Below are 12,522 nucleotides of genomic sequence, written 5' to 3' on the forward strand. Positions count from 1 at the left end.
CCCTGACTTCTCAGCAGAGACCAGAAAAGCAAGGAGAGCCTGGAATGAGGTATGCCACACCCTAAAGAAAAATAACTATCAACCAAGAACACCGTACCCAGCTAAACTCTCATTCATAGCTGAAGGTCAAAGAAAGTATTCCACAGTAAGGAAAAACTGAAACAATACATCTTCAACGAACCAGCTTTACAGAAAATCCTCAAATCACAATACAGACAGAGAAATGAACACTAAATAGAAAACTGGAATATTAGATCAAGAATTGGAAAGACACAACTTGTAACCAAGTGGCTATAATGAAAGGAACCAACAATTATCTCTCAATCCTGACTCTCAACATTAATGGACGTAATTCTCCAATTAAATGACAAAGGCTCATAAATTGGATCAAAAATTAAGATCCATCTTTCTGCTGCCTCCAAGAGAAACATCTATCCAGCAAAAATAAACGTCTTCTAAAAGTGAAAGGCTGCAATAAAATCTACCAACAAATGGCCACTATAAGCAGGCTGGAGTTGTAATCCTAGTATCAGGTAAATTGACTTCAAATTATAAACGGTAAGAAGAGACAAAGAAGGTTACTACATACTAATAAAGGATGTCTCCTACAGAAGGATATAACTATCCTAAATATCGACACCCCAAATACAGGAGCACCCACTTTCATCAAACAAACACTACTGAGTCTAAAAACGCTCATACATCCAAACACATTGATAGTTCGGGACTTTAACACTCTACTGTCACCTCTGGACAGATCAACACGCCAAAAACTGAGCAAAGAAACCACAGAACTAAACAACTGCATAGACCAACTAGACTTAACAGACATCTACAGCATATTCCATCCAGCAACACCAGAATACACATTCTTTTCAGCAGCACATGTAACATTCTCCAAAATAGATCACATCTTAGGGCACAAAGAAAATCTTCACAAATTCATAAGTATTGAAACCATTCCTGCATTCTTTCAGACCACAGTGGAATAAAATTAGAGCTCAACTCAAACAGCAACCACAGATAATCCTTCAATTCATAGAGACTAAACAACATATTGCTGAGCCATCAGTGGGTCACTGAAGGAATTGGAACAGAAATTCAAATGTTTATAGAATAAAACCGAGATGAGCACACAAAGTACCAGCTCCTTTGGGACACAGCAAAGGCAGTACTCAGAGGAAAATTTATATCTCTGAGTGCCTACATCAACAAACTGGAGAAAGAGAAACTCATGAACTTAAGGAATCACCTTAAGCTCCTTGTAAGAGAACAATATGCCAAAACTCAAGCCAATAGATGGAAGTAAATAATTAAAATCAAATCAAAATTAAATGACTTAGAGTAAAAACAAAATCATCAAAAGAATCAACAAAATGAAGAGTTGGTTCTTCAAAAAAATTAACAATATAAACAGACCCCTAGCAAATCTGACCAAAAAAGAAGGCAGCACCCCCAGATAAACAAGATCAGAGATGAAAGAGGTAGTAACATCACCACAGAAATAACCAAAATTCAGAACACCATAAGGGAATATTTTGTAAACCTTTACTCCAATAAATTCGAGAACCTGGAAAAAATGGACAATTTCCTAGCTAAACTTGATATCCCAAAACTCAAACATGAAGGTTTAAACCTTCTAAACAGACCCATATCCAGCTGGAATAGAAACAGCAATAAGAGATCTCCCATCCAAGTAAATCCCAGGTCCAGACAGATTCACAGCAGAATTCTACAAGGCCTTGAAAACAAAACTCACACCAATATTTCTCAAACTCTTCAATGAAATTGAAAGAGAAAATTTGCTACCAAACATATTCAATGATTCCAGGATAACCCTCATTGCAAAACCAGGCAGGGACTCATCAAGGAAGGAGAACTATAGACCAATTTTCCTGATGAACATTGATGCAAAAATTCTCAACAAAATTCTAGCCAATCAACTTCATCAGCTCATCAAAAAAATCACACCCTATGATTAAACTGGATTCACCACGAATAGCAAAAACAATCCTAAGCAGAAAGAACAGTGCTGGAGGAATTACAATAACAAACTTCAAGCTGTATTACAAAGCTACAGTAATAGAAACAGCTTGGTTTTGGCACAGGAACAGGCCTTAAGCCCGATGGAACAGAATTGAAGACCAAGAAATATACCTACAGAACTATGCCTACGTAATCTTTGATAAAGGAGCTAAAAAAAAATAGGATGGAAGAAAGATAGCCTCTTTAACAAGTGGTGCTGGCAAAACTGGTTCAACACATGCAACAAACTAAAACTAGATCCTTATATATCACCCTGAATCAAAATAAATTCCAAATGGATCAAAGACCTCGAAATAAAAACAGATATCCTGAAAACACTACAATGAGGAGGAGAAACACTTGGGCCCTTTGGCACAGGACAAAACTTCCTTAATAAAGGCCCAGAAATGTTACAAATCAAAGAAAGAGGGGCTGGGGATATGGCCTAGTGGCAAGAGAGCTTGCCTCGTATACATGAGGCCCTGGGTTCAATTCCCCAGCACCACATATACAGAAAACGGCCAAAAGTGGTGCTGTGGCTCAAGTGGCAGAGTGCTAGCCTTGAGCAAAAGGAAGCCAGGGACAGTGCTCAGGCCCTGAGTTCAAGGCCCAGGACTGGCCAAAAAAAAAAAAAAAAAAAAAGAAAGATTGGACAAATGGGACTGCATCAAACTGCAGAGCTTCTTCAGGGCAAAGGACTTAGCTTGCAAGTTAAACATCTTTACCCACAATACAATGAACAAATGCAGAACTAAATAATTTAAAAAACAAAACCGCAAAGAGCCAACAGCCCCCTCAACAAGTGGGCTAATGACTTCAAAAGAGACTTCTCTGATAAGCAAATGAGAATGGCTAACAGACATATGAAAAAGTGCTCTACATCACTGGTCATAAAAGAAATGCAAATCAAAACAATATTGAGATTCCTCCTCACCCCAGTCAGAATGTATATTATCAAGAAAACTAACAATAACAAATGTTGGAGGGGATGTGGCCAAAAGGGAACCCTACTTCACTGTTGGTGGGAATGTAAACTGGTTCAGCCACTTTGGCAAGCGGTATGGACATTCCTCAGCAGGCTAAAGATAGAGTTCCCCTGAGACCCAGCAGCCCCACTTTTGGACATCTACCCAAAAGACCACAAACAAGAACACACTAAAGCCACCAGCACAACAATGTTCATCACAGCACAATTTGTTATAGCTAAAATATGGAACCAACCTAGATAGATGCCCCTCAGTACACGAATGGATCAGGAAAATGTGGTACATATACACAATGGAATTTTATGACTCTATCAGAAAGAATGACATTGGTCCATTCGTAAGGAAATGGAAGAACTTGAAAAAAATTTTCTAAGTGAAGAGAGCCAGACCCAAAGAAACATGGACTCTATGGTTTCCCTCATAGGGAGTAATTATCACAAGTTTAGGCTAGTCACAGCAGAGGATCACAAGAGCCCAATAGCTATGTCCTTATGAACACATAAGATGATGCTAAGTGAAATGAACTCTCTTTTATGGAAACTAGTGTTATATCACTGTTTTAATTATTTTCAACATGCCATGTGAAATTGTAGCTTCTTTTGTTGATAATCCTCTTGTATCTCCTTCCTGTGGTTGTCCTGGTGCTATCACTGTATCTCATCTGAGTACCCTGATACTGTATATACTGGTATTAGAACTAGGGAAGTGAAAGGGAATATAAAAATGGAGAGACATAGTATAAGAAGACAAACAACTCCAAAAGCAATACTTGCAAAACCATTTTGCAAGTATTTTTGGTACCCTAGGTATTGTTTATGTTTGTTTGAATCAGGAAAAGGAAATGCAACATCAAAATGGTGAGACAAAGGGTTAAAGGTGAACAAATGCAACAGCAATACTTACAAGACAATATGTAGTAAACCAACTGTACTACTTGGGACGGTGGGGGGGGGGATTGGAGCAGAGGGAAGGTGCGAGAAACATGAGGGAGGCGGTAACAAGTTTGACAAGAAATGTACTCACTATGTGTGCCACTGTAACCCCTCTGTACATCACCTTGTCAATAAAATTTAAAATAAAAAATAATTGAGACCACAATGGCAAAATAAATTTTAATGCACTTACTTTCTTCCAAGTTTTCTTAACACTTGTAGCAATACAGGCATTATCCAAATGGCAATTTGCATTCACATTTTCTAGAGAAAAAATAAATGACAGTAAGTTTTCCTTGAGTTCATCTATTTGTTTTCTGGTTTCTTAAGCTGCTTATACTGATGCCAATGTTTTTGATCACCCACTTAAAAAGCAAAACCACATTTTTTGCATTTCAGTTTCTATTTCAGTTTTAAAATGCATTATATTTTAATGAAAATGGAACGAAATACTATTAATAATTAGGAAACGAATTTTGACTACATAAAACATAATGCCTACATTTTTTACTAAATAAAATGATACCTTCTTTTTAATTTGTAATGAAAGAAAGTAGGCACTTTTTGTGAAAATACAGGTCTTTACAAATGCACACTAAATGTTTCCCATCCTTCTTTAATACTACATAATATTTCAGAATAACAAGTACCTTGGCAGGATGAGCCTTCATCAGGTGTGAATTGTGACTTTCCTGTAGCTGTCTGATAACCATCCTGGCAAATACAGTGAAACCCGCCATTCACATTTTCACATATTGCATGATCACCACAGACAACAGCTTCACTGCACTCATCTATATCTGGAAATATATGACAAATTAATTCTGAATTTAGTGTTCCTATATTTACCACCTGGAAGAAAAAAATAAGGTACATTGTATAGTAGTTTCATATAAAACGTCATAGGAATGAAAGGAAAATTCTATCATTTGAAACAAGGAAGAGCACACTTAGGAATGTATATAAATATATTTACATGTATGTATATGTATACATATGTACATATATGTATATATATACACACGTATATGTTTATAAGATTTGGCCTAATCCTTTTGGAAGAGTGTTTAGAATTCTAGTCATGCACTTACTCAAAATTCTTTAGGAATAACATGATTCCTCAACAAGATCATTAAAGTTATTTCTTTCACTGGAGGTATAAGATTTAGTTTTAATAATAAAGGCTCAGTTTTCATAATATACTGTGATTTGTCTTCTGGTTTTTGTTTAAATCATAGTATTATTGACTAATCTGCACTTTTTTCAAATTTCAATTTTTCTGCATACATTATCCTAAATAGTAATACAGAATACATAATCTAACTACCTTGAAATTTATCACAATTTATTACTTTTATTCTGATTATATTTAAACTATGATTTTAATATACTATCATCACAATGTATAGGTAAAGTTAACATTTTTGCAGAAGTCTCAGATTATCATTTATCTGCGTATTATAACCATAAAGGTGCTGGTTTTAAGCTCATATAATTTATATGCTTAATGTAAATGTCTGTACACCAAAGTAAAATGTGCCTGGAACTCATAAATACTTTTTGCTTGGAATTAGAGTAATTAAAAGTAAATGAAGAAAAAAAGGTAATTGCCATATTTAGGTTATTACCTTAACTTAATGCAAAAATTTTGTGTCTAATTAGCTCTGTGATCTTAGAAATACCCAGGAGATTTAATAAATGAACATGTAATTTCAAATTTACAATTTGACTTCATCCTCTTTACTAAAAAAGGGAGTTAACAAAGTCTAATCAAAGTGTCATCTAACTTGTTAACTTAAATGCTTCTAATTTCACACTTAGAAATAAATATAATGAAGGAATATAAAACCATCCAACATACAATGGCAAAGTGCAGAATTTACACAATCCTATGCTAGATTCTTAAAAAAAAAAATTCCACCAGCCAGAAAAATGTTGCTAGTAGATTTTAAAGGTCAATTAACACTGTGAATGAGGGTTAGAAATCTTGTTCTTTTGATAAGTCTACCTACTCATGATATATGCTATCCAGAATTCAAAGTACACCATATCTGAAGAACCAGAACTATTACTGTGGCAATGTTATGTATGTTACCTTAGTTTCACATATACCTCGAACTACCACTCCACAAAAACAAAGGGCTGAAACTAAACTATGGGAAAATAACAAGCTACTGGGCTGGAGAAGACATTGAGAGAAGCAGTAAAAGCTAGGCTGAATGTCTAAAATATACTAGCAGCACAGACTTGGATAATTATTTTTATGAAATCAGTGGAGGAGATCAACTTGGGACTAAAGCCAACATGAATTGTTATGAAGAGCACTGTGCTACCGAACCGGAAAAATACTCAAGTTTTGAACAGAGCCACACAGTATCAAAAGCAACACATGGGCAGGACAATATGTCCTTCACTTATCCATGTTTTATTGCTCCAGGTACCATTTATGGATACTAGTAAGCTCTTAATTTTTTTTTCAATTTCAAAACAATTTGAATATGTAACATTCATGGAAACTTTATCCCCAAATCAATCTCTGAATAGCATAAAAACTATTTGCATCCACCATCTTGGGCTTAGGTTTCAATATACACAATCCTGGTGCCAATAATTGACTCTACTTCATTTTCTCCCTGTGTTTCACTCACTACCTTGGAGACTTGTTTTGGTGTTCTGTGATAATTCAAGTCCTTCTGCCTCTCTTCAATCAGCTTGTGGTTATCTCAGCAACCTGGACTCAGTAGGTATTGCAGATTTTGACTTCATCAAGTGGCATCTAATCATAGTAACTCATTGTAGTAGTAACCAGGGTTAGAATTCAAGATTAGTATTATGTAAACTTTGATATTCAGACTCAATATTTTCTGAGATGATAACAATAATCTCCCAAAAGTAATATTTTTCTTATTGCTGTTTGATTTATACTTTTGTTTCTATAAAGTTGTACCCAAATGTGAACTGCAGGTTTACTGAATTTGCTATGGTCCCTCTCGGCCTTCTTGGAATATATTGAGCTTAACACAGTAAATTGACCAGCCTTACCTATTGTATGCCATGACAGTAAAAGGAGCTTCAACAGTCCTCTGCACATTCCTCTATTCCCTCTGATTGCATTTGTGGCATAAGGAGAAGACTATAGCCTTAGAAACATTTCCATCTTGAGATGGGATAAAAATATGATTGATTTCTATTTTAGCAAGAGATCCATCCTATCAACTCTGGGAATATCTTGCAGGACCTAAATGGATTGAACCTAATAGATCTACTCTGTTTCTATTTCCTGCAACAAAGGGCACTGGATTAGCTAAATAAAAGTTCTTTATTAAAGTCTTTACTCTCTTATTTATTCAGATGTGTGATCTTAGGTAAAATCTTAAACAAATACAGCTATCTCAAAAGAGTTCCATCTAATAACTAATCAGAAGATGGAAGTGAAGATACTAAGAGTAATGCCTAGGAAACAGCAGATACCTCTTATTCTAACTGGAAAACAGGACCAGTGAGTTTATTTTTACTTAAAATTTTTATTGTCAAGGTGATGTACAGAGGGGTTACAGTTACACACATAAAGTAATAAGTACATTTATTGTCAAACTTCTTACCTTCTCCCTTATCTTTCTCCCATTTTACCTTCTCCCCAATTCCTCCTTCCCCCTGTGTTGTACAGATAAATTTCAACATATTGTTTTGTGAATATGGCTGTTGCATCAGTTCAACCTGTATCCTTCATCTCACAATTTTGATGTTCCCTTTCCCTTCCAAGATTCAGACAAACATATATACAATACCCAGGGTACCAAAATCAAATACAGTGACAATGGAGGCTAAAGCACAGGGAAGATAAACAAAAGAAAAAAGAAATATTTCACATAGTGTGTTAGAAATAGCAACAGTAATAAACCACTTGTTTCCCTAACTTGGAGTCTCTCTCACTTAGCTTCATCTTATATGATCATATATACATAGCTATTGAGGTATTGTGATCATCTGCTAGGAGTATCCTAGACATATACCAATCATTACTAATGAGGGAACCATAGAGTCTACATTTCTTTGGGTCTCGCTTAATTCACTTAGTAAAACTTTTTCCAAGTCTTTCCATTCCTTATGAATGGAGTGATGTCATTCTTTCTGATAAAAGCATAGAATTCCATTGTGTATATATACAACAATTTCTTCATCTATTCATCTACTGAGGGGCAGATAGATTGGTTTCATATTTTAGCTATGGAAAATAGCGCTGCAATGAACATGGTTGTGCTGGTAGCTTTAGTATGGTCTTGTTTGTGATGCAGTGGGTAAATGCCCAAAAGTGGGGTTGCTAGGTCATAGGAGAGCTCTATGTTAAGCCTTTTGAGGAACCTCTACATTGCTTTCCAGAGTAGTTGAACAAGTTTACACTCCTAGCAACAGTGTAGTAGGGTTTCCTTCTGGCCACATCCCCACCAGCATCTGTTGTTAATAGTTTTCTTGATAATGGCTATTCTTACTGGGGTTAAGTGGAACCTCAAAGTTTTGATTTACAATTCTTTTATGGCCACGATGTTGAGCACTTCTTCATGTGCCTCTTGGTACATGATTTCCTCTTCTGAGAAGTCTAAGTAGTTAGGCTGACATATTAACAGGAAAATTATTTTTTGAGGGTTTGTTTTGGGGGAACTTAATTTTTTGAATTCTAAGTATATTTTAGATATGAGATCCTTGTCTGTGGTATGGCCAGTGAATATCTTCTCCAAAACTTTATACTTTCTATTTATGTTGCCAGCTATGTCCTTTGCCATGCAGAAGCTCTGCAGTTTGATGCAATCCCATTTGTCCACATTTCTTGGATTTGTTGTACTTCTGTATCTTTATTAAGAAAGTTTTGACCTGTGCCAAGGAGCCCTAGGGTTTCTCCTATTACTTCCTGAAATGTTTCCAGCATATCTCCTTTTACCTTGAGGTCTTTGATTCATTAGGATCTAGCTTTAGTTTTTTTGTTTTGTTTTGTTTTGTTTGTTTTACAGATATTTAACCAATATTGCCAGCACTATTTGTTGAAGTGGCTGTCTTTCTCCATTCTATTTATTTTAGCTCCCTTATCTCCCTACGCTCCCTTATTAGGTGGCCTAGGGCTGCGGGTTCATTTCTGGGTCTTCAGCTCTATTCATTTGGTCCTCAGGCCTATTCTTGTGCCAGCACCAGGCTGTTTTATCACTATAGCTTTATAATAAAATTTGAAGTTAGATATTGATATTCCTCCACCACTGTTCTTCCTGCTTAGGATTGTTTTTGGTATTCGGGGTCTTTTATTGTTCCATTTGAATTTTTGCATTGTTTCTTCTACTTGGTGAAAGAATGGTGTTGGGATATTGATGGATATTGCATTGAATTTGTAGTTAGCCTTTGGTAGTATTACCATTTTCGTGATGTTAATCTTCTCAGTCCAGGACTGTGGGAGGTTTATTTAGTTTATTAATTCTGCTTCAATTTCCTTTTTCATGCTTTTAGTTTTCATCATAGAAGTATTTCACTTCTTTGGTTAAGGTTATCCCTAGTTTTTTTTTTTTTGTTTGTTTGTTTTGTTTTGAGGCTATTGCAAAAGGAGTTGCTTTCCTGATTTCAGCCTCACTCCTTGCATTGTCAGCATCCAGAAAAGCCATTAATTTTTCCCCCCTCGTTTTCTAGTCCTGGTGATTGAACTCAAGGCCTGAGCATTGTCCTTGAGCCTCTCTCTGTGCTCAAGGGTAGCACTCTACCACTTGAGCCATGGCACCACTTCTGGCTTTTTCTGTATTTGTGGTGCTGAGGAATAGAACCCAGGGCTTCATAGATGCTAGGCAAGCACCATACCACTAAGCCACATTCCCAGCCCAACCCATTGATTTTTGAGGATTAATTTTATATCCTGCTACTTTGCCAAAGTTTTGGACCAGCTCAAGTATCTTGGGAGTAGAGTATTTGGGGTTCTTTAAATACAGGATCATGTCATGCTTTTTCTTTTTCTTTTTTTTTTTTTTTTGGACTGTCCGCGGTCTGCTTCTGTCTGTGGCCACCAGGCTGAAACTTTCTGCCCCTAGTCACCAATGCACCCTGGATGTGAGTAGAAAGTAGAAAGCCATGGGCTCTGTCTCCACTGCCCTTATTCTGGTTTTGTTGGCTGCTGGGGCAGCACCACTGCCACAGCTGTCACTGCTGTGGGTGTGTACTCAAATCTGTCTTCTCAAATGGGCTGCCTAGATATTTTCTCTCTGCCCCAAATCTCTATACTATTATGGCTCACTTGGTGTGACTCACAGCTTGTGGACCTTTGTCTGGAACACTAAAACTAGGTTCTTGGAGCTCAGTTAACACCAAGCTGCTCCTCCGCCATCTTCCTGCTCCTTCCGCAATGAGTTTATTCATGTTTCATGCTTCCTTAATTTTAGAAGTCTGTGAATAGGTACATTAGAAAATACAGATTGATGATGATATTTCTTTCTAGATTGTCATGTCCTGGTTATTAACAAAGCTAAAAGAGGGGAAAAACTATCCTGTTATCCATAACTGGTGTTATGCAATTATTCAGGCTAAGATTAATAGATCAGATTTAATAATTAACCCATTTTCCCTACTACAAACTTACTTGAATTTATACAAATACATCAATATTACTAAATTAAAACACATTGTTAAAAATCTCAGTTAATTTATTACCTTTCAATAAAAACTTAAGCTCATTTATCATGTTTATTTATCCTACACAGCAACATTTTATCATCTTCTTTTAATATGTAATTGTGTAAAGGTTTTGATTATATTATATAACAATGGAGTTTTATCATGGGTAACACACATTGCAGAGAAAGATAAAATATTCAATTATTGGAGATATTTTACAAAGAAAAAATTCAATTTGAATGGTATTGAAGCCAGGGAAAAACTCTACAGTTATATAGAATACCCAAAACAAGAGAGATACATACACAAATGCAATTTGTAAACATTGTTCTACACAGCATGGTGAAAGGATAGAATTCTTAGTTTCTACTCATTTGGCCTTAGAAAGGAAAAATCTCTTTATCTATTGGATCACTATTTCCTCATTAATGGGATGAAATATTTGTCTGGAGCTGTTTTACAGTGGTTTTAAGGAGAGACAAATATGTGTAATACTAAATCTCACCCAAAGCTTTTGTGATAAAATTACTTTATCAGTGGAAAATAGCATTTGAATATGGAATAAAGGTAAAGTATTTTGATTGGGTCAGTTCTTCCTACCTTGGAATCATCTTCCATTTTCTATTTATTAAGATTTTAATGACTATAAATACTGGACATGTTAAACTTAAAAAGCAACTAAATTCCAAATGAGGAGCAGTATACTGCATAGTGATATACTAATATAAAAAGAAAATACATTCATAATTCTCTGTTCAAATTCCCTAAGAATTATCATAAGAGGCAATGAAAATCACTATAAAGCTAAAGACAAAGAAGTTGTATAGCTTCTCAGAAGGTAATCCTTAAGGAAAACAAAAATCAGTGGACAATAACCCTTTTCCAGAGAATTAGCTTTTCACTGAATAATCCATCAAAAACGAAACAAAACCCAAACAAGTACAAACAGAACTCTTCAGCACTGGGAATTGAGTTTTGATATAATTATTGTGCTTACTGACTACTTAAAATAGCTGAAAAAGGAATTATCAAAAATTTAGGGTTATCCCTCAGTATTTCAATAGAATGAATACTGGGAGGAGTCTTAAATTACAAACTGTTTACTCCCTTAAATAATGGCATTCAATCATCTGTGTGTGTGTGTGTTTTCTCGGTTGTCTCCAATTCAGCTTTTCTAAAGTAGAAATTCTTACTTGTAAGGAATATAAAGACAGAAGTACAGTGTACTGAGGGATATTAACTTTGAACCTAATCTGATGATGTCCTGTAGAGACAAGCAGCATTAAGAAATGGAGAGAACAGTTAAAATTGTATTGAATTACAGTGATCAATATATTACAAATTAGATTTCTTAACTAGCAGCACTTCTCCTGAAGCTTATGCAACAATAAATTAACTATTAAACCCTAATGGCCTTAACATTGTAAGAAGATTAGCAACAAGAATATAATATTGAAGAGAACAAAAGGAGTGTTATTACATATTTTGGGGGGTACAATTTCATAGATTCCTACAACTTAAATACATTGAAATGGTACATTCCATGAAAATATTTTTCTGCAGCTACTAAAGGTTATGGTTCACTAAGAATAGCATTTTCTTATGATTTCTTATACTTTAAGTCTTTCATGTTCTTGCAAAGATTGATCTACTACGTTGCATGGTTCAGTGTGGATTTTAAGTGGTCCACTCATTAAGTATCCTGTGGAAATAACTATGGCTTCTTATATATAAGATTGTCTTGTTATTTTAACTGTGTGGGCCTAGAGTAGTACTTGACATTGTTGAGGATAAGATGAGGCAAATAAAATAGTTCCAGTTTATATAATAGAATAAATGTGAAGCAAAAATATATGTGACTGGGTGGCTTCTTTTCTTTGATACATTTCACTGATAAATTTTCTTTGAACATTCCCAAATTATCATAAATTGATGTGCAT

The 12,522-nt window shown here is 35.3% G+C and overlaps 1 protein-coding gene across 2 annotated transcripts in view; it reads right to left on the minus strand.

Moving 5' to 3' along the window:
* The window catches only part of Adgrl4 (adhesion G protein-coupled receptor L4), a 123,252-nt gene that overhangs the window by 49,887 nt on the left and 60,843 nt on the right, over positions 1 to 12,522 (minus strand). For both annotated transcript variants that reach the window (XM_048351647.1, XM_048351646.1), the window contains 2 exons: positions 4,594 to 4,743; positions 4,137 to 4,207 (listed from right to left, as the gene is read on the minus strand). In XM_048351647.1, the coding sequence (XP_048207604.1) occupies positions 4,137 to 4,207; positions 4,594 to 4,743 (221 nt within the window). The remainder of the gene's footprint in view (positions 1 to 4,136; positions 4,208 to 4,593; positions 4,744 to 12,522) is intronic.

Source organism: Perognathus longimembris, chromosome 7, assembly GCF_023159225.1.
Source record: "Perognathus longimembris pacificus isolate PPM17 chromosome 7, ASM2315922v1, whole genome shotgun sequence".
NCBI lineage: Eukaryota > Metazoa > Chordata > Mammalia > Rodentia > Heteromyidae > Perognathus > Perognathus longimembris.